Raw genomic sequence first — 18,816 nt, forward strand, 5'->3', positions numbered from 1 at the left:
ATGGTGTTTGTGTGTGTGGTGTGTGTGTTTGTGGTGTATACTTTGTGTGTGTGTGTGTGTGTGTGTGTGTGTGTGTGTGTATAAATATATAAAAAATATGCTCCTGTGTTTAATATTTTAAATCTCTTTTATTTTGGTAGATGATCCATTTCCTCACACATTATGCTGATAAGATTGAGTCAATTCATTTTTCAGACCAGTTTTCCGGTCCAAAACTTATGCAAGAGTGAGTAAGGCACAAAATATGCTTTTGTATTTCCAAATGAATATTGCACTAAAATTTGCAAAAGAAAAATTAGAGGAGAAATTTAGCTTAAGAACCATAGTCTGACATCTATTGTATTGTATATTTCTGGTAACAATAGTCATGAGTTGGGAATGACTATCCCTTCAGCAATAGAGCATGTTTCTCCATTGAGAGTGGAGACAGCAGCCAGTGTGGGTACTACTCATCCAATCAGATTGAAGGACTGAGTCAGCCAACAACTTTAAGTCCCGCCCTTGTTGCCGGGCAGACCCAGCTTTGGCTCAGTCCTTCAGTTGGACTGGCGTGTGGGTATCTAGCTCTGACTGTTTTCTTCAAACTATTTGCCCCTTTTTGGATTTATTGGTGTCTTTTGGATCTGGACTGTTTCTGACATTTCTCTGCTTCTCCCTATGGACTTGGTTGCATTTGGACTTTGTGAGTTTTTTCCCCTGTGTTTTCCCTTAAGGGCTGTTATTATTCTGGTGTGAGGCCGTTTTGAATTGCCCCTTTGGGGACCCCTGGGGGGCTTCCTGGGTGTCCCTGTCAGGCTTGGCAGCCCCCTTCCTTGCTGAGCGCTTCTCCCAGGGTCTCCTTTTTTGTTATCTCAGCCATTTTTCGCGCCGTTTTTGTGGCGGCGGCCATTTTGTTGCCCTTCGTTTCAAATACACAGTCTCTAAACTTTTAAAGAGACTTTTTTTCTGCTGCTTGGGGCTTTGAACTGCTCTTTACCTCTCTCTGGGAGCTGGATTTGCTGCCTGCGTTGTCCCTGGCTGCTTCTCTTCTGTGCAAGTCCCTCGTTGTCCAAGCGCTATTTTCGCCGTTCCGACTACCAGCTGGGCTAATTAGTGGAGATTCCGCAGCGCTGACAAGCTATTGACTGCTGAGCCGAGGCTGAAGGCTTCTGGTGATTGCGCGCTCCCTGCTGCAGCACCTGGGCGGCTTCCTGTTTGTTTGGCCTTTTGGAGCTTTGAGAGTGGGGCTTTGCGCCCCCCCCCTCCATCCCAGCGACGGTGATTGAGCTGCTGTTTGCTTTCTGGAAGCTGTGGGCAAATTGAAGGGCAACTGTCTGAACTGCACTTGACTGGGCTGGCTGTGCGGGGGTTTGTGGAGCTTCGCGCCCCCCCTTTCTTTGGCTGTTGGACTTGTTGTACCCCTGCTGTCCCTGCCAGCCTCCATTGCTGCCTGCCTGCGTGCAGCGACCATTTTGTGGAGTGGCTGCGCTCCCCTGCCATTTGCCCTCTGGATTGTGTGCACAGGCCTTGAGATTAGTGGAGTTGCCGCGCTCCCCACCTGGCCCTCATCTGGTGACTGCTGCTTTTGGCTTGAGATCTGTCATTATGCCGAAGTCATTGTCCAAGTCCAAACATGGTCGTAAGCACAGTTCTGCTTCTCAGAGGCAGTCTGAGGATGGATCTGCCTCGTTTCAAGATCCCGCGCAGTCACTTGTTGCCCCGCCTTCTCTCGCCCATCACAAGAGCAGAAAGCATACAAGCGCGCTGGATAAAGTGGAAAAGCGGAGGGACAGAGTCCTCACTCAAATTTGTGCCAAAGCAAGCTCTGACCTTCAGGCTTCAACGGCTTCTGCTCCGCTGCAGAGTTCTCGACCGGTGACTCCTGACCAGTTGTCTCTCAGGGACTGCCCGGTCTCTATCTCCACTTCAAATTTGTGGGGTCCTGCTCCTGCGGACCTTGTCGCTGCCCCGGCCCCGGATGAGGATGTTCCTGAGATTCCACCTCCTCTAAACTCCTCTGAGGTTCCCTTGGCTCCAGTCCTGCCTCAGGAGGCGGTGAGTTGTCCTCTTCCTGCCGACCAACTGCAAAGGATGATTGAGGCTGCAGTGCAAAAGACTTTGGCAGCGGGTCTTCGTCCCTCCAGTGTCACTGGCTCTGTTCGATCGGCCTCGCCGGAGCAGCCTCGTTCTTCGGGTAATGCACCCTCTAGAGCGCCTCACTCTCCTTCTTGCTCCCAAGCTAGTCATCTCTCCTCCCTGTCGGATGCGGACACTAGTGACTCTGGGTTGTCGGAAGACGAGAACCTTCCACCTGATCAGCCGGCGACTACTGCCCTCTTTCCGCAGGCCTTGTTTAGGTCTCTTCTGTTCAAAGCCGTCAATACGGCTCGACTTTCCTCCCCTGCCTCACAACCTTCTGTTTCTGTGTCATCCGGGACGTTAGACCCGATGTTCGCTGAGCCGGCCAAACCGGTTACAACCATCCCCACACCTCCCCTTTTCCTGGATGTCGTGAAACGACAGTGGGCTTCGCCGGGATCAGCCCCTATCCCTTCTTCGTCTGACCGTACGAATTTCCATGTCGCATCTGAACTGGACACTCTTCTGCAGCTTCCATCAATAGATGCTCCCATCGCCGCTCTTCTGTCTTCTGCCACTGTTCCGGGCGATCCTGCTGAGAACTTACGACCTGATGAACGCCGTGCAGATATGGTCCTCCAAAGGGCGCACCTAGGGGCGGCCTGGGCCATTAAGGCGGCCTCTACCGCATCCTTTTTTAACCGCTCCACTTTATTGTGGCTCCGTCAGTTACAAGAGAAATTGTCACCAGAGGATGCTCATATTAAGCATGACATCAATAAGATTGTAGCTGCGGTTCAGTTTTCAGCTGACTCGACACTCAGTGCTGCTCGTTTTGCTGCCAAATCGCTGGCCTCTGCTGTTACAGCTCGCCGTTTGACCTGGCTCCGACATTGGCAGGCGGACGCCAGGCATAAGTGGAAGCTCGCCTCGGTCCCTTTGGGGGGTCCCGTTTGTTTGGGGAGGCTTTAGACCCCTTTTTGACCGAAACCAGGGACAAACGAAAAGTTTTGGCGGCAGCTTTTCGACGGGGGGATTCTCGTTCCTCTCCGTATCCCCCTCGACCCCACCTTCGAGGTAATGATGTTGGTGGTCCCTCTTCTTCCTCCTTCCCTTCGCCCCGGCCTTATACAAATTTTGGCAGGCATCGGGGCTCACTAGATAGGGGATTCCGGGGCAGATCGTTCGGGTCTAAACGGCCCTTTCGAGGGGGAGGAGGTCGTTTCATCCGTCGCCGGCGCTAATTTCACTGCTGATCCTCCCATTGGCGGCAGATTGGCCATCTTCTTGGCCGCCTGGGAACGGTCCACCTCTGATCAGTGGGTCCTAGCCACTCTTCGCTCTGGTCTAGCTATCGAATTTGTCTCCACCCCCCCTGACTCCTTTGTCTGTTGCACGATTTCTCGTAATTCGGAGAAAAAGTCCCTTATGGACGCAGCAATTCAGCATCTCCTGACCATTAGAGCTATTCAACTCGTCCCTGTGGGCCAGGAGCGTCAGGGTTTTTATTCCCGGGTTTTCCTGGTTCCCAAATCTTCGGGAGGGTGGCGCCCCATTTTGGACCTGAAACGCTTAAATAGGTACGTGGTGTACCGGAAATTTAAAATGCAGTCATTACAAACTATTCTAGCCGGTGTTCGGAGGGGCGATCTCCTCTCTTCCATAGATCTTACGGAGGCTTATTTGCACATCCCTATCCTTCCTTCCCATAGGCGTTTTTTGCGTTTTTGTTACGGGGGGGTCCATTATCAGTATAGGGCGTTGCCTTTTGGTCTCTCCTCGGCCCCCCGTACTTTTACGAAGGTGCTGGCCGTTTTAGCGGCATCTCTTCGTGTCCGTTCTGTTAGACTTTTATGCTACCTCGATGATATTCTCCTGTTGTCCCCTTCTGTTGTTCAGGCAGTTTCGGATGTTCGTCTCACGGTAGAGACTTTGGCTGCCCATGGTTTCTCGGTTAATTTAGATAAGAGTCACCTCTCCCCTTCCACCAGTTTGGTCCATTTGGGGGCCCTTATCGACACTGTTCAGGGTAGGGTGTTTTTGTCCCCTGATAGACAGGCGGGTATCCGTCAGTTAATTTCCAAGGTGGAATCTTGTAGGGCCGTTTCTCCTCTTGTCCTCTCCCAGTTGTTAGGGAAAATGATTTCTGCCATCTCCATAGTTCCCTGGGCACAGCTGCACGCACGGGAACTTCAATGGTTTCTCTTGCCGTTGCAGAAGGCGGGCAGAGGCACTTCATCCAGGCCGGTTCCGGTCCCTCCTGCTGTTCGTCGGTCCCTGCGGTGGTGGCGTTCCCCGGCCCTAGCTGCGGGGTCGTTTTTCCTGGAGCCTCAGAGGGTGGTAGTGACCACAGATGCCAGTCTTCTCGGTTGGGGGGCCCTTTGCCAAGGTCAGTTGGCTCAGGGCACTTGGAGTCCGGCAGAGTCACGTCGCCCGATCAACTGGCTAGAACTGCAGGCGATCTTCCTAGCTCTCAGAGCCTTCCGAAACCTGATCTCCAACTCCCACGTCCTCGTTCTGACGGACAATGTTGCAGCGAAAGCGCACCTGAACAAGCTGGGGGGGACCAGGTCGAGGTCGCTTCTTCTGCTGGCCCTGCGACTGGGATTCTGGGCAGAGCGACACCTTTGCTCTCTCCGGGCATAGCATATTTCCGGAGTGGACAACGCCCAAGCGGACTGGCTGAGTCGTCGTCGACTGGACAACGCGGAGTGGCGTCTCCATCCCCGGATCTTCCAGGAGCTGTCTCGGCGGTTCGGCATGCCGATAATCGACCTCTTTGCAACGCACACGAATGCTCAGCTGCCTCGGTTCTTTGCCCGATTCCCAGATCCTCAGGCGGCGGGCGTCGACGCTCTTCGAATTCCATGGCCGTCGGGTCTTCTCTACGCCTTTCCCCCAACATCCCTCCTGCCCAGAGTGGTTCGCAAGATCTTGTACGAGCGGGCGGAAGTGGTCCTTGTAGCGCCTCATTGGCCCCGGAGACCCTGGTATGCAGACCTTGTGTCCCTCTCGGTGGCCCCATCGTGGCGCATTCCCCTCGAGGACGACGTTCTGTCTCAGGGCGCTCTGTTGCACCCGGACCTGGCCTGGCTCAACCTGACCGTTTGGCGGTTGAGCGGAGCACTTTGACAGCAGTGCATATCCCGCCGGACGTCATTCAGACATTGCAGGCCTCGCGCCGCCCTTCTACGGATCGGATTTATTCTGCCACTTGGCGTGCCTTCTGTTCCTGGTGTTCAGAGTCTGGCGTTTCTCCTCTTCAGCCATCCATTGTGGACATTTTATGCTTTCTACAGCAAGGTCTGGCTCAAGGCCTCTCTTCCAATACGTTACGCAGACATGTGGCCGCGTTGTCTTCGGTCCTGGTCTGCGGATCTCTGCCATCATTGTCGCAACATCGCCTAATCCGGCGTTTTCTTCGAGGGGCTACGAATTTGTGCCCTCCTGTATTACATAGATACCCGACCTGGGATCTCCCTTTAGTATTGGAGTCGCTTATAGGACCTCCGTACGAACCTTTAAGGACTACTAGTCTCCGTCTACTCACCTGCAAGGTGGCCTTTCTTGTGGCGATAACGTCGGCCCGTCGTATATCAGAGATAGCAGCATTGTCTATCCGTTCTGACCTTTGTGTTTTTCATTCGGACCGTGTGGTTCTCCGCTTGGACCCTACCTTCGTCCCGAAAATCAATTCAGTTTTCCACCGATCGCAGGAAATTATTCTGCCTAATTTCTGCCCGCATCCTGCTCATCCCCGGGAGCGCAGATGGCACTCGCTCGACGTACGGCGGGCTTTGCGGATTTACATTAAGAGGACATCTGTTTTCCGTCGTTCGGAGTCGCTGTTTGTTTCATTTCTGCCTGTTTCCCAAGGGTGCAAGGTCTCCTCGTCTGTTGTCGGTCGTTGGATTCGGCATACCATCGCCTCGGCCTACGACCTTCGTTCCCTTCCGCGTCCAGCTCGAGTGACCGCTCATTCCACCCGTAGCGCTGCTACGACTGCTGCATGGGCGACCCAAGCGCCTTTGTTTGAGATCTGCAGGGCGGCCACGTGGACTTCGCCGGTTCCCTTCATACGTCATTATCGATTGGATCAATTTGCATCGGCGGAGGCGGCGTTCGGACGACGGGTGCTTCAGCGTGACGTTGCCGGGGAGACGGTTGTTGCTGACCAGCCGGTTCCCACCCTAAACTCGGGACAGTGAACTGGGGTATGTCCCACACTGGCTGCTGTCTCCACTCTCAATGGAGAAGGGGCGTTGGTCCTACCTGATACGCTCCTTCTCGTTGAGTGGAGACAGCAGCCAGACCCTCCCTTACTCCGGCTGTGTTTTTTTCTGTCTGTCTTCCTCTTCTCTTTCTTTACCTGGGGGCATTTATTGACTTTTGTGCCCACACGCCGAGTCAGTCTTACGAGTCTTCGCCAAAGCTGGGTCTGCCCGGCAACAAGGGCGGGACTTAAAGTTGTTGGCTGACTCAGTCCTTCAATCTGATTGGATGAGTAGTACCCACACTGGCTGCTGTCTCCACTCAACGAGAAGGAGCGTATCAGGTAGGACCAACGCCCCTTTACATTATGTTGAATAAAGTATTAGATATGTTTGAACAAGGGCTTTAAATAAAAGAGCTCAATGTGATACTGCTATCCCAACTATTAATACCTATTCTAGCTATTGGAAAGATGACCATTTGCAATGGATTCTTTCCCAATAATTGTCCAGATGCCATTATAGGATAGATAATGCTGTATGTTTACAGCACAGATATCAAACTTGCAGCGTCACTTTGCCGCCACGTGATGTTTTGTGTTGTTTTTCTCTTTCACTGAGCTGGGGTGGGCATAGCCTGCATATGACGCATCCGGTCCATGGGCCGCCACTTTGACACCCCTGGTTTATAGCATTTAACTACCACAAATGTTTACTACCTTTAATTATGGCAGGGTGCAGACAAGGATCTGTTACAGCTTATTTCCTGCGCAATAGATAGGATAAATCATTATGACAGATTCTCTGCTGCTGCTGAAGGAGATCCTGCATTCCTTTATGCTGTTCTTTCTGCAGGGAAGGGTCGCTAGAATGGTATCTCCTGAATGACTTAACCTTTTGAGATAATGACCAAAGAAGCTGTTGCCAAATTTCTCCTCCTGGTTTTCCAATGGGCTCTATGGTGGGAAGTTCTCCCAAGACTCATAATCGTTTTTGTTAGGCCCTAGAGGAGGCTGAAAGACAATAACAAAACAGGATATTATTTTATTGACCTTTTAATAAAATATATTAGTTACAAGTGATGCTACCAGACTCCTGGCTTTTTGTTGCCATAGATTAATGATTCTCCTTCTTGCAAGAAATTTTACAATTTATAATATTGTAGGATAACCTTTGCTGTCAGGTTTGTGCAGCTTCACCCGATATAGGATGGATGACTACTATGGAGTAACTTTCTACCGGTAGATATTGCTATTGCCATTTTTTTGTGGTCATTTTAAAAATCCTTTTACCAGTGCTTCTTTTTGTTCTCACCTAGGGAAGGCCAGCCTTTGAAACTGCCTGAAACTAAAAAGACACTGCTATTTACTTTTAATGGTAAGAATAGGCTCCTGTTTTGAATAGCTTTCCATACGAAACATAGAATGTTACCCCTGAGAGCGTATTTCAAAATCAGAGTATAATGTATAATCTGTCCTGATTAACAGGTCTATTTCTAACATTTGTTTGGCTCCAATTATAATTTAGTAGAAGGATGGGGTTAAAGTGTAGTTAAAGAAAGGAAAGATAGTGGGTTTATGGGAATCTTAGCAGAGACATGGCTATTGTTGACTATTTAAAAATACCAAAATTTAATATTAAGTAGAATAAATATCTCTTAATTGCTATAATTGTGAATTGCGCTGTATAGGAATTTCTACCATGTCAGCATCTCAATGAAACTAACAGGAGTGTTACAGATAAATGCAGATTAGAATGATGAAGTAATTTTATTAAAAACTTAAAAAGTTTGCCTTCCTAGAGTTGCCCATCGTACCTATCCTACATAGTTGCAGAGTCTTTTGTTTTGCTCTTGCCTAATTCTTAGAGTGAAGCTTATCAGTGTATGATGCAATGAGTTTTGTTTTTCAGCCAGCTTGTCAAAGAGTCTGATGATGATTCAGGACTGAAAGCAAGTGACTGGGCCAAGGTCACCCAAGGCCATCCCCTAAGGAATGACTAAATCTGGTCTTCCCAGTCCTTGTCCAGGAACTTTGCAACTACATCATGGTGACTCCTTGTACACCCCTATAAATTTTAATTCACAAGTAAGACTGAACACAAATGTCCTTCTTATTTATAGTACCAGGTTCAGGCAACACTTCCCCCAAAGACATGGAAGCTCTGCTGCCTCTGATGAACATGGTTATTTATTCTATTGATAAAGCAAAAAAGTTCCGTCTGAATAGAGAAGTAAGTTTTATGTTAACCCAGTCTATCATTATGCTAATTGTATATGCATGACTCATATAATGAAAATGTTTAAAACTCCATGCAATCCATGTCCCAGATATGTTTGTATTCCTTTCTGCTCTACCACCATTTCATTCCAAACGGCCGAACTGACCCAGCATCGATGTCCAGGGGACTGTTGGATGCATTCAGAAATGTTACAAAGTGAATAGGAAGTTGAAAGTCCTCTCCTCATTTTGGTCTTTCGCAGTGGGCGCTCAAAGCATGCCTTTTATAGTCTAGGAGTAAGTTAATATCTCTTGTAAAGTGGAGTAACTGCTGATATTTCAATGTCCCATGAATTTGTCCAGTTTCCTTTAAAACCATTTGAATTGGTGGCACATATAATGCCAGAAAATGCTATAGTTAAATATGCATTCTCTAAATAACTTTATTGGTGTCACTCTCACTGCATTAATGTTAAAGAATGCCCTGAGTTACAACAGTGTGAGAGGAAAATGTGTCTGTATTATATACTTCTATTTATATTTCCCCTTTACCTGTCTTCACCCCAAGATGAAGAATTCCAACTGCAGTAGTTCTTCCTTGTAAAGCAGTTGCCTTTCTCCTAATCATTTGATTTGATATTATTTCATATGCCACCCATCTTACTGTTGAAGTGATTTTGTTTTCAGTTCTGGTTCTTTCTATCTCTACAAAAGTATCATGAGAGATTGGATATAAGTGTGTACATATTGGTGGAAAAATGGTACAGATAGTTGATGAATAGTACTATGTGGGTCTTAGAATCAGGTAGGTATGGAAACCAAAAGACTGTAGTTCTTTAGACCAGCTTTCTACAGCATAGTCTTTAAATTTATTGCAAGTCTTTATATTTCTAGTCTGGAACACTCCAGATATGTTTAAGCTATCACTTGTTCTTCAACATTTGCATTTGATTGAGAAAAGCTTTTGAAATTAAATAAGTAGTTAGATTTTACTTGGAAAGATTGATGTATTGGGAAAGGCATCATCATCATTAACATTGGAAGTAGTCCTTGACTTACTACCATTTGTTTAGCAATAGTTTGAATTGAAGAAGGTTATTTATTTATTGAATTTATATTGCCGTCTATTCATCCATGGTGACTGAAGGCGGCTTATGGAAAATATAAAACCACATTTAAAACAATAAAAACTAACAAAAAGAATGAAATAAATTTATATAGTACAATATAATAAAATCAACCCCCACCTTCCACCCACCCCTGCTCCGGTGACAGCAGATCATACGAGCCATTTAATGGGCTCCATTCTGTTCTGGGTTCCCCAGGCCCGCTGGCAGAACCAGGTCTTCAAGGCCTTCCAGAAGAATATTAGAGTGGGGGCCATTCTAATTCTGGGGAAGATGATGTTCTAGAGAGAGGGAGCCACCATGGAGAAAGCCCTTCTTTTGGGTCCCACCAGGTGTATCTCCCTCGGGGATGGGACCCGCAACATTCCCTGCCTCCCCACTCTGATGGATCGGGTAGATGTGACCGGCAAGAGACAGTCCCTCAGATAACCTGGTCCCAAACCATGAAGGGCTTTAAAGGTGACAACCAGCACCTTGATTGGTTCTTGTCCTTACAATGTTGTAGCATCCCCACAGTCATGGTCAGAATTCAAGCACTTGCCAACTGGCATGTATTTATGAAAGTTGCAATGACCTGCCAGGAAGGGTTGGGAGCTTAAACATGAGCTGCCCTTCCCTCTGTATGGAACTGCTGTCTTGGGACTCCAGAACAAGCTGTCAGCAAATGATAAGATAATAAATGATAAAAAGTCAAGTTTGTCTCTCACAAACATTGTATTAGACCAATGCGTTATAGGAGCCTTAAAGCAATTTGGGTTCAGATTTTAATAAACACATTTCTTAAGATTGTATCTTTGCAAATAGTTTGTTATGATATTGCTTGATCTATTATATGAACTATTGGCAAACTTCTGTTCATGACTCCACTAGATGGCACTAATTCACTTCGAAATAAAAAAAGTGTTATAATAATGGTTGAAATCTTGCAAAATAACTAAATTTTACATGAGTTTTATGTTCTTCGATGATATATCAAAATATTTGGGACATTAATAAATAATGTTTTAGGTTTTTGATGCCCATATTGTTATGGGGAATCTCAATAGTTCCTACCTACTGAAAAAAGTTGCTGATTTCTGTACTATGTGTTTATGCATATTGACTAAGTTGTTTGCATTTCTTCTTGCTTTGGGACAAAGGGAAAACAGAAAGCAGATAAAAATAGAGCACGTGTAGAAGAGAATTTCCTGAAACTGACTCATGTTCAAAGACAAGAGGCTGCCCAGTCCCGCCGGGAAGAGAAAAAACGAGCAGAGAAGGAGAGAATCATGAATGAGGAAGATCCAGAAAAGCAGCGACGTCTAGAGGTATTTTGTTCAATAAGCTTACTATATTAGAAGAAGCATGCTCAGCCTATAGGAGCCATTCTAAATTAGGAAAGTTACTATTTATTTTATTATTTATTTATTTTTATTTTTTTTATTTTATTAGTCATATTTCTATGCCGCCCACTCTCCGAGGACTCTTGGCGGCTTACACCAAAGACAGTATACTAAATAGCATATTGCCCCCAACAATCTGGGTCCTCATTTTACCCACCTCGGAAGGATGGAAGGCTGAGTCAACCTTGAGCCGGTGAGATTTGATCCGCTGATCTGCTGAACTAGCAGTCAGCTGAAGTAGCTGCAGTACTGCACTCTAACCACTGCGCCACCTCGGCTCTTGATTTATTGATTAATCTGTAGGCCATATCAATGTACAAGGTTCAAACCAATAAAATCCTATACAAACAATTTAAAATAAGAGTAAGGTAAAATACAATAGTTATAGGATAAAATATAATAATTTAATACTTAAATATGTAAAATAGAATAAAATGACATAAAATTATATTTCTGTATCACCCCTGCAATCTACCCCAATCAGGCCCACATATGCCAATCTTAGTCAGATCATTTTAGTCAGAAATTGTACTGTATTAAATGTCATTTTCAAATTCTGATCACACATGAGGTATGTTGTTTTAATGTGGGCCTCCCATTGGGCCATATGTTTAATATATGGATCAATGTACTCATCTCTTGCCCCCTTATACAAACAGCAATCGAATAATTTATGAATTAGATCTTCTACCTCTTCAGCTCCACAAATACATGTACGTTCATTATATGGGATAGAATGTAATCCCCCAAATCTAACCATTGTATCAAGTTGTTCGAGGGAAGTTACTAAGATCATTACCACAAAATGATTGACATGGGACTAGCAACTTGCGTGAGAAATTTTGTTCTGAGTATCAAACTATAAATTTGCTCCTTCCAAGTATCTTATTTACGCCATAAAATTATATCATCACCACCACTGACAACCATGAGCAAAAATATATATAAACAAAAACAATGTAACAATGTCTGCACTTATGTGCTACAAACAATATGCTACAGAAATATATATAATCCCTTATTGCTATAGAAATATGTTTAATCCCTCTGCAGAAAAACATTCCAGTGTCACCCGCTGACATACTATTTTTCCAGAATGTTAATATTATAAACAAATAAACTTTCTGTTCTGGGAAGAAAAATGTACATTCTATGATTTGGCCTACCCATGTTAAATGGGATCCAAAGCCCACACTATTTGCAGTGCTTTATAGGTAGTCCCCAACTTTGGGACCAGAGTTTGTTGCTAAGCAAGGCAGTTGATAAATGAGTCGCAGCCATTTTATGATCTTTTTTGCCACACTTGTTAAATGAACCAGTGCAGTTGTTAAATGGGCAGTCATTAAGTGAATCTGGCTTCCCCCATTGACTTTGCTTTTCGGAAACTGACTGGGAAGCAAATAGTGATCCTATGACCTAGGATGCTGCAAGTGTCCTGAATACATGCTGGTTGCCAAGTGCCTAAATTTTGTTTATATGACCCTGGGGATGCCATGACGGTCATAAGTTGGAGGACCAGTCGTGAATCACTTTTTTCAGTGCTGCTGTAACTTTGAACAGTCATTAAATGAATGCTTATATGTCAGGAACTACCTCTAATACATTTAGAGGAGATAACAAGACTTCTAACTTGCACATGATTTTCTAAGAAGAATCCTTTGTCTTAATCAAAGTTGTTTTGGGCAAGTTCTTTGTAAGAAGCCTGTAGTAGCTGAGTGTTAAGTCTTCCTGTAAAGGGTAGCAACAGATATCACCTCATCTTATCTCTGGAGAGGGAGAAAGGCAGTTGTTTCATGGTTTGTTTGGTGGATACTATAGTAATTCCTTTTCAGGCTTAAAGAGGATGAATGCTTTGCTTGTATTTTTGTTGTAAGATACATGGTTTGTAATCCTGCTTTATATGGATAAATTCTCTAGCTAGGTTCATATGTTAACTAAGCTTCAGTCTTCAATAAGCTGTAATCACCTTGTTCACTAACAGAGTTAAATGACAAATCATGGCTCAGAAAACATTGTTTGACTTACATTGTCACATTAAGCCAAAACCCATTGAATCCCATTATTGTTAGCTGCGTGTAAGACCACCATCTCTGTGTAGCAGAATTCTATTAATAGCAGCAAAGCCCTATTTTATAGCTTTCAATCAAGCAGGACCAGTTTTGGCTCCTTAGGGCCAGTTTTGGCTCCTTAGGAAGTTATAAATTAATCCTGCCAAGGCCTGAGAAAATGGTATCTAATTCAGTGCTTGGATAGTTCTGTATTTACAAGAAGAGATCCATTTGGAAGCAAATCCATTTTTCATTGCATTGAAAGCATTAGTTGAAGGAGAGATATTTTGATCACCCGCATAGTTCCAATGTAGAAGCTGCAGATTTTTAGTATTTATCTCATAACAGTAAACAATCTGCTACATTTCCTTGGTGTGTTTGACTTTGCTCTGCAATCAAACAAAGAATACAATAATCACACAAAACTAATAATTTCTTTCCTATAGGAGGCTGCCTTGCGTCGTGAACAGAAAAAACTTGAAAAGAAGCAAATGAAAATGAAACAAATCAAGGTGAAAGCTATGTGAAAAACTTATTAGGAAGAAATATCTTTTTGGTGCCAACCATAGAATTGCAATTTGCTGCCTACAATGAGCTGATTATATTCCTGACCTTAATCATTGGCCACTTAAGAACCACTTTTGATGATAACTCTTGTCACTCATGGGATTATGAAACAAAGTTTTCTCCCTCCGTGTATATTTGTTCTTAACTCCATTGGTAACACAACTTTTAAAAATGTGTTATGTACGGAATTGCTTCAACCAATGACCTCCAAAACAGCAAAATTATACTTAGTTACCAATAAAATAAATGTATTTTAATCCACATTTGGATTGCAATTCTGAACCTAGTTCAATCTAATTAATGACTAGGACTGCTAATAAGAAATACTTTAATGGTGCAGCCCATTTTGATTTTATATAACATGCAAATGTGTAAATAGAGAGCTTGCAGTTGTCTTCCATATTGTTAAGATTTTTTTCCTACTTGCTTTGGATGGGGTTCTAGAAATTTGCAACATTCTTTCAGATGCTTTGATTAGATATATGTGTATGTGGATACACACAGACACACACACACATAAAATGTATGCACATAGTACTCTCACACACAAATGTATGCACACAGGTATACAAACACACACACACACAAATTCTTAGAATGTATCAACAATGCATAAGCACTTTGATTATATTTAGAAAAGTGGGCAAAATGGAGAGAAAAACTAATAACCAATATTTCATATTAAGAAAAAAATTGGTTCTTTCACAGTTGGTGCAACTAGTACTATTGACATCTAATATAATTACACATGAAATATATGTAAATTTCATGCTTTTTGTAATGGTAAAGTGCTAAACCAGTATTACAGTTTTTCAAGCTATTATGCTGAGAATTCTAGAAAAACTGCTGAATATGTGTTTGAGATAAGCAGAAATAAATCTACAAGATAGTAATTTCAGTGGTAAATGTGCATGCAGATAAGCATCTCTTTTATATCTGCTGTCAATATGTGAGCAACTGGGGAATGGCGTGTATTTGCCTTGGGGTTGATTATTATTAATAATATAATTAATTTAAAACAATGTAAATGCAACCTATTAAGTTGACTTGACACAGAATTTGGGGCACAGAATTTGTCTCTTTCTGAAAATTCCTGCATGGCAAATGAAGATCTTTGTGGGATCAGGCACATAATTCCTCATACATTACCTAGTTGCTGAAAATTATTTGTTATCTTCCACATAGCTGACTTCTTTGGACTCATTTTCTCTATATAGGTTTGTTGTATTTTCTGTTTCTACATATAAATCATGCTTGCTGATTTGGAACAGGGTGTATGCACTAATTTTTTCTCTCTTTTTAGACAGATGCCTAGATGTTTCAGCAGCTTTCTTTATATTTTAATGTGCTTTTCTGATTGTATCATATTCCTCCAGTATTTCTCTGTGTCTCTGTAGCTGCTAACTATGTAAAGTTGACAAGGAACCAGGGTCTAAATAACTGCAATTCACTTCCCCCTACTCCCAGGTAGAAGCCTCTTTTAGAATTATATCTCTTAAACATTATTTACTAATTGTATATGCTGAGAAAATTAGAATCTGGAGCTTCTCCCACTTCATAGTCTTATGGAATTGCTGCATTTTATAAATGCTCAAGATGGCATTTGATCGTTTCTATATAATGGATTCTTTTTGCAGTTAATTTACTGAGAAGAAACTTGAGGGTTAAGTTTCGTGTATTTTCTTTATTATGCTTTTTATCATTGATGCAATAACATTAAGCTACTCTTTAAAACAGCATGTGCAAAAAGCCACTTGTCAGAGCATGAACATGCATAGGTTCCTTTTGAATGCAATCTACAACCCAAAATATATTTTAATTTGTGATTTTATATAACTATCATTTATGATATTTGACATCAAAAATGGCAATCCTATGTGGGATATATTTTAAACTATTTTGTCAATAGATATTATACTAATTGAATAAAGTTTTGTTTCACAGAGGTCTTTTTGTTATGGAAATATTTAAAAACTTGTTATGTAGTTTAAGTAATGCTAGTAAGAGGGGAAGACAATATTACTGAGCTCTCAAAAAGGAGGTTTCAACTCTGGTAAACTTTGTAAGACAGTCATTTATAAAATCATGTAAGGGAGAAAAGACAACTAAAACTAATACTCATGTTTTTCTCCATAGTTTTATTACTAGGGTCTTTCTTTTGGTTCATTCCTTAATTTATTAATTCATCTTCCTCTGCAAAGAAGAACCTTATGCATGTAGAAAAAAAATCAGCGTCAAACAGGAGTGAAGCATATCAGCCTTTTGTCCCTTCTGATAAGTTAAAGTAGTCTACAAATTACCAGAGGTATTTGGTATTGAATATTTGTGGGTTTTCACATCTCTGCCTAATAGTGCAACTTCTTCTGAAGAATTTGCCATTTTAAAGAAAGTGATGAAAGCGAGACAATATGGAAAGACTGGAATATTGGTTAGGCAATGCAGTGCCTTTATCAATGACCTTAGATAAGTTGGTACTTCCTAAGTACTCTTTTCTACCTGAATTATTAATTTATTCTTTTAGTAAAAAATAATAGGTGGCAAGTTAGCATAATACAAGAAAAAAATGACATATCATCTTCTATTTTGCACCATTCTTCTGAACCGCCAAAAAGCCATAGGCTTTTTTTTTTTTTTTTAAAGAATAAAGATAAGTAGCTGCAGCCCCGTGCTTTGTTTACACGAATACCACCCATTTGGAAAAAATATGGGAATGGTGGGGAAACTTCCTGCGGAACCAGAAGCAATACAGGAGAAAGAAGCCTCATCATGTCACATTTCAGAAGTATGAGTGGCTGTGTCCATCTTGGCAGACGATATTCTCAAATTTCCACAATTGTCCACCCATTCTGAAAAATGGTTTATGTCTGGGTTACAACCTCTCTTCCTATAATTACAGGCAAAGTATTGGTTTTCCAATGTGATTTGTACTTCATTGAATCTCAGACTTTGATTAATTACAAGGCAGTAGGTGGGTTCAAAAATTATACAAAAGCCAAATCAAATAAGTCACATTATTGCTTAATACAATATGTGAATGAAGTTGGAATATAGAAATAGCTGTGATATTTGAGGATGAAAAAATATACTCTAGGTGCCAAGTGTGCATTTTAATCCTAAATTGTAACTTTAATGCATCAGTGACTTTTAAAAGAAAAATCGATACCCAAGAATGGAAACATTTTGAAATTCTGTTTAATGCCACATCACACTGCTCCAGCAACTATTTTACTTTTGGCAACTGGCAAATTTCAAATGCATTTCTGTGATCACCCCTTTCTACAAATCTTTCCTTTTGTGCCTTGCTTGTAGCAGATTATGCAGTTTCCTCATTTTTTACTTTCTACTATTTTTTTTATAGTAAAAGTTTTTATTTTTATTTTTCACCAACATATATAAATGTACAGTCTTTTATCCATCATTAATCATTATTCATTCATTTTACTATTTAACTTCTTGTTAATTAATTGTTCGGTTTTGCTCTTTTACCATTTCCTTCTTTTATTTTAACACAATCTCTTCCCTTCTCCTTCTTCTATCTCTTTCTACTTTCCTCGTTCTTCCTTTCCTTCCCTTTTCTACTTCCTCTCCTCTTTCTCCTCACCTCTCTTCTTTCTCCCTTTCATACCCTCTCTCCTACTTTTCCTTTCCTTTCCTTTTCTTCCCTCTCCTTTTCCTTTCTTCTTTCCTTCTCTCTCCTTGCCTCCCTACTCCCCTCCTTCCCTCTCTCAACTCCTCTCCCCTTTTCCACTCCCTTGTTGTTTCCATTTTCAATTCAATCTAAAATAGTATTCGAGCAGCCCCAATTTCTATTTACCTATATCTTCATTTCAAATTTCTTTTTACTTTTTAATTACATCTCTTCTATCATTCCTGTACATTTTTAATCAATCAGAGTATCATCTGGGTATAACATCTTTGTGCGATCATCTTCAAGATTTATCATCATTTTCTTAATACATACATTTATCTTACCTTTTTCATTTAATTTTAATGTACTACAACATATTTATCCCAAAATTCTTACTTTTACCATATTTATTGTCTATACTCACTTTCTATCCATTGATAAAACTTCCCCCATATGTTATATGGGTTATAATACTCAGACTCTTTTTTCCCTTTAATTGCTAATGTCAGCCTATTCATTTCTGCACATTCCAGTATTTTCTTGATTACCTCTCCTTTTGAAGGAATTTTTTCTGCTTTCCAATTTTCTGCAAATACCATTCTTGCTGCTGTTATTACATGTATTATCAAATATATATATTCTTTACTATACTTCTTTGATAGGATACCAAACAGGAACAATTCTGGTTTTAAGTCAATATGTTGCTGCGTCATTTTCTCTAACCATATTCTAATTTTTGCCCAATAATTTCTTGCTTCTGGACATGTCTATCACATAAAATAATATAATCCCAGTATCTGATGGTATTTCCAACATTTAGCTGATTTATCTTTAAACATTTTTGCCAATCTTTCTGGTGGCATGTGCCATCTATAAAACATTTTATACAAATTCTCTTTATATGCTGTGGCCATCGTTAATTTACAGTTGCAAGAAAAAGTATGTGAACCCCTTGGGATTATGTGGAGTTTTGCATGAATTGGTCATAAAATGTGCTCTGAACTTCATCTAAGTCACAACAATAGAAAAACAGTCTGCTTAAAATAATACTACACAAACATTAGATGTTGCCATGGTTTAATTGAACATAACATGTAAACATTCACAGTGCAGGGAGGAAAAAGTATGTGAACCTTTGGACTTAATAACTGGTTGACCCTCCTTTGGCAGCAATAACCTCAACCAAACGTTTCTTGTAGTTGCAGATCAGACCTGCACAACGATCTGGAGTAATTTTGGACCACTCCTCTTCACAAAACTGTTTCAGTGTAGCAATATTCTTGGGATGTCTGGTGTGAATCGCTCTCTTAAGATCATGCCACAGCATTTCAGTCAGGTTGAGGTCAGGACTCTGACTGGGCCACTCCAGAAGGCGTATTCTGTGCTGTTGAAGCCATTTTTTTGTGGAATTACTTGTATGCTTTGGGTCATTGTCCTGTTGCATCACCCATCCTCTGCGGAGCTTCAATTGGCGGACAGATGGTCGTATATTTTCCTGCAAAATGTCTTGATAAACTCTGGAATTCATTTTCCCATCAATGACAACAATCCGTCCAGGCCCTGAGGCAGCAAAGCA

At 42.0% G+C, this 18,816-nt stretch overlaps 1 protein-coding gene across 2 annotated transcripts in view; it reads left to right on the forward strand.

Moving 5' to 3' along the window:
• The window catches only part of CCDC47 (coiled-coil domain containing 47), a 40,661-nt gene extending 25,104 nt beyond the window's left edge, over positions 1-15,557 (forward strand). For both annotated transcript variants that reach the window (XM_034415405.3, XM_034415403.3), the window contains 5 exons: positions 141-226; positions 7,588-7,646; positions 8,392-8,501; positions 10,755-10,922; positions 13,492-15,557. In XM_034415405.3, the coding sequence (XP_034271296.1) occupies positions 141-226; positions 7,588-7,646; positions 8,392-8,501; positions 10,755-10,922; positions 13,492-13,572 (504 nt within the window). In that variant the 3' untranslated portion in view covers positions 13,573-15,557. The remainder of the gene's footprint in view (positions 1-140; positions 227-7,587; positions 7,647-8,391; positions 8,502-10,754; positions 10,923-13,491) is intronic.
• Positions 15,558-18,816: the final 3,259 nt, after the last annotated feature.

This window comes from Pantherophis guttatus, chromosome 4 (genome assembly GCF_059756535.1).
Source record: "Pantherophis guttatus breed Tessera chromosome 4, ASM5975653v1, whole genome shotgun sequence".
Lineage (NCBI taxonomy): Eukaryota > Metazoa > Chordata > Lepidosauria > Squamata > Colubridae > Pantherophis > Pantherophis guttatus.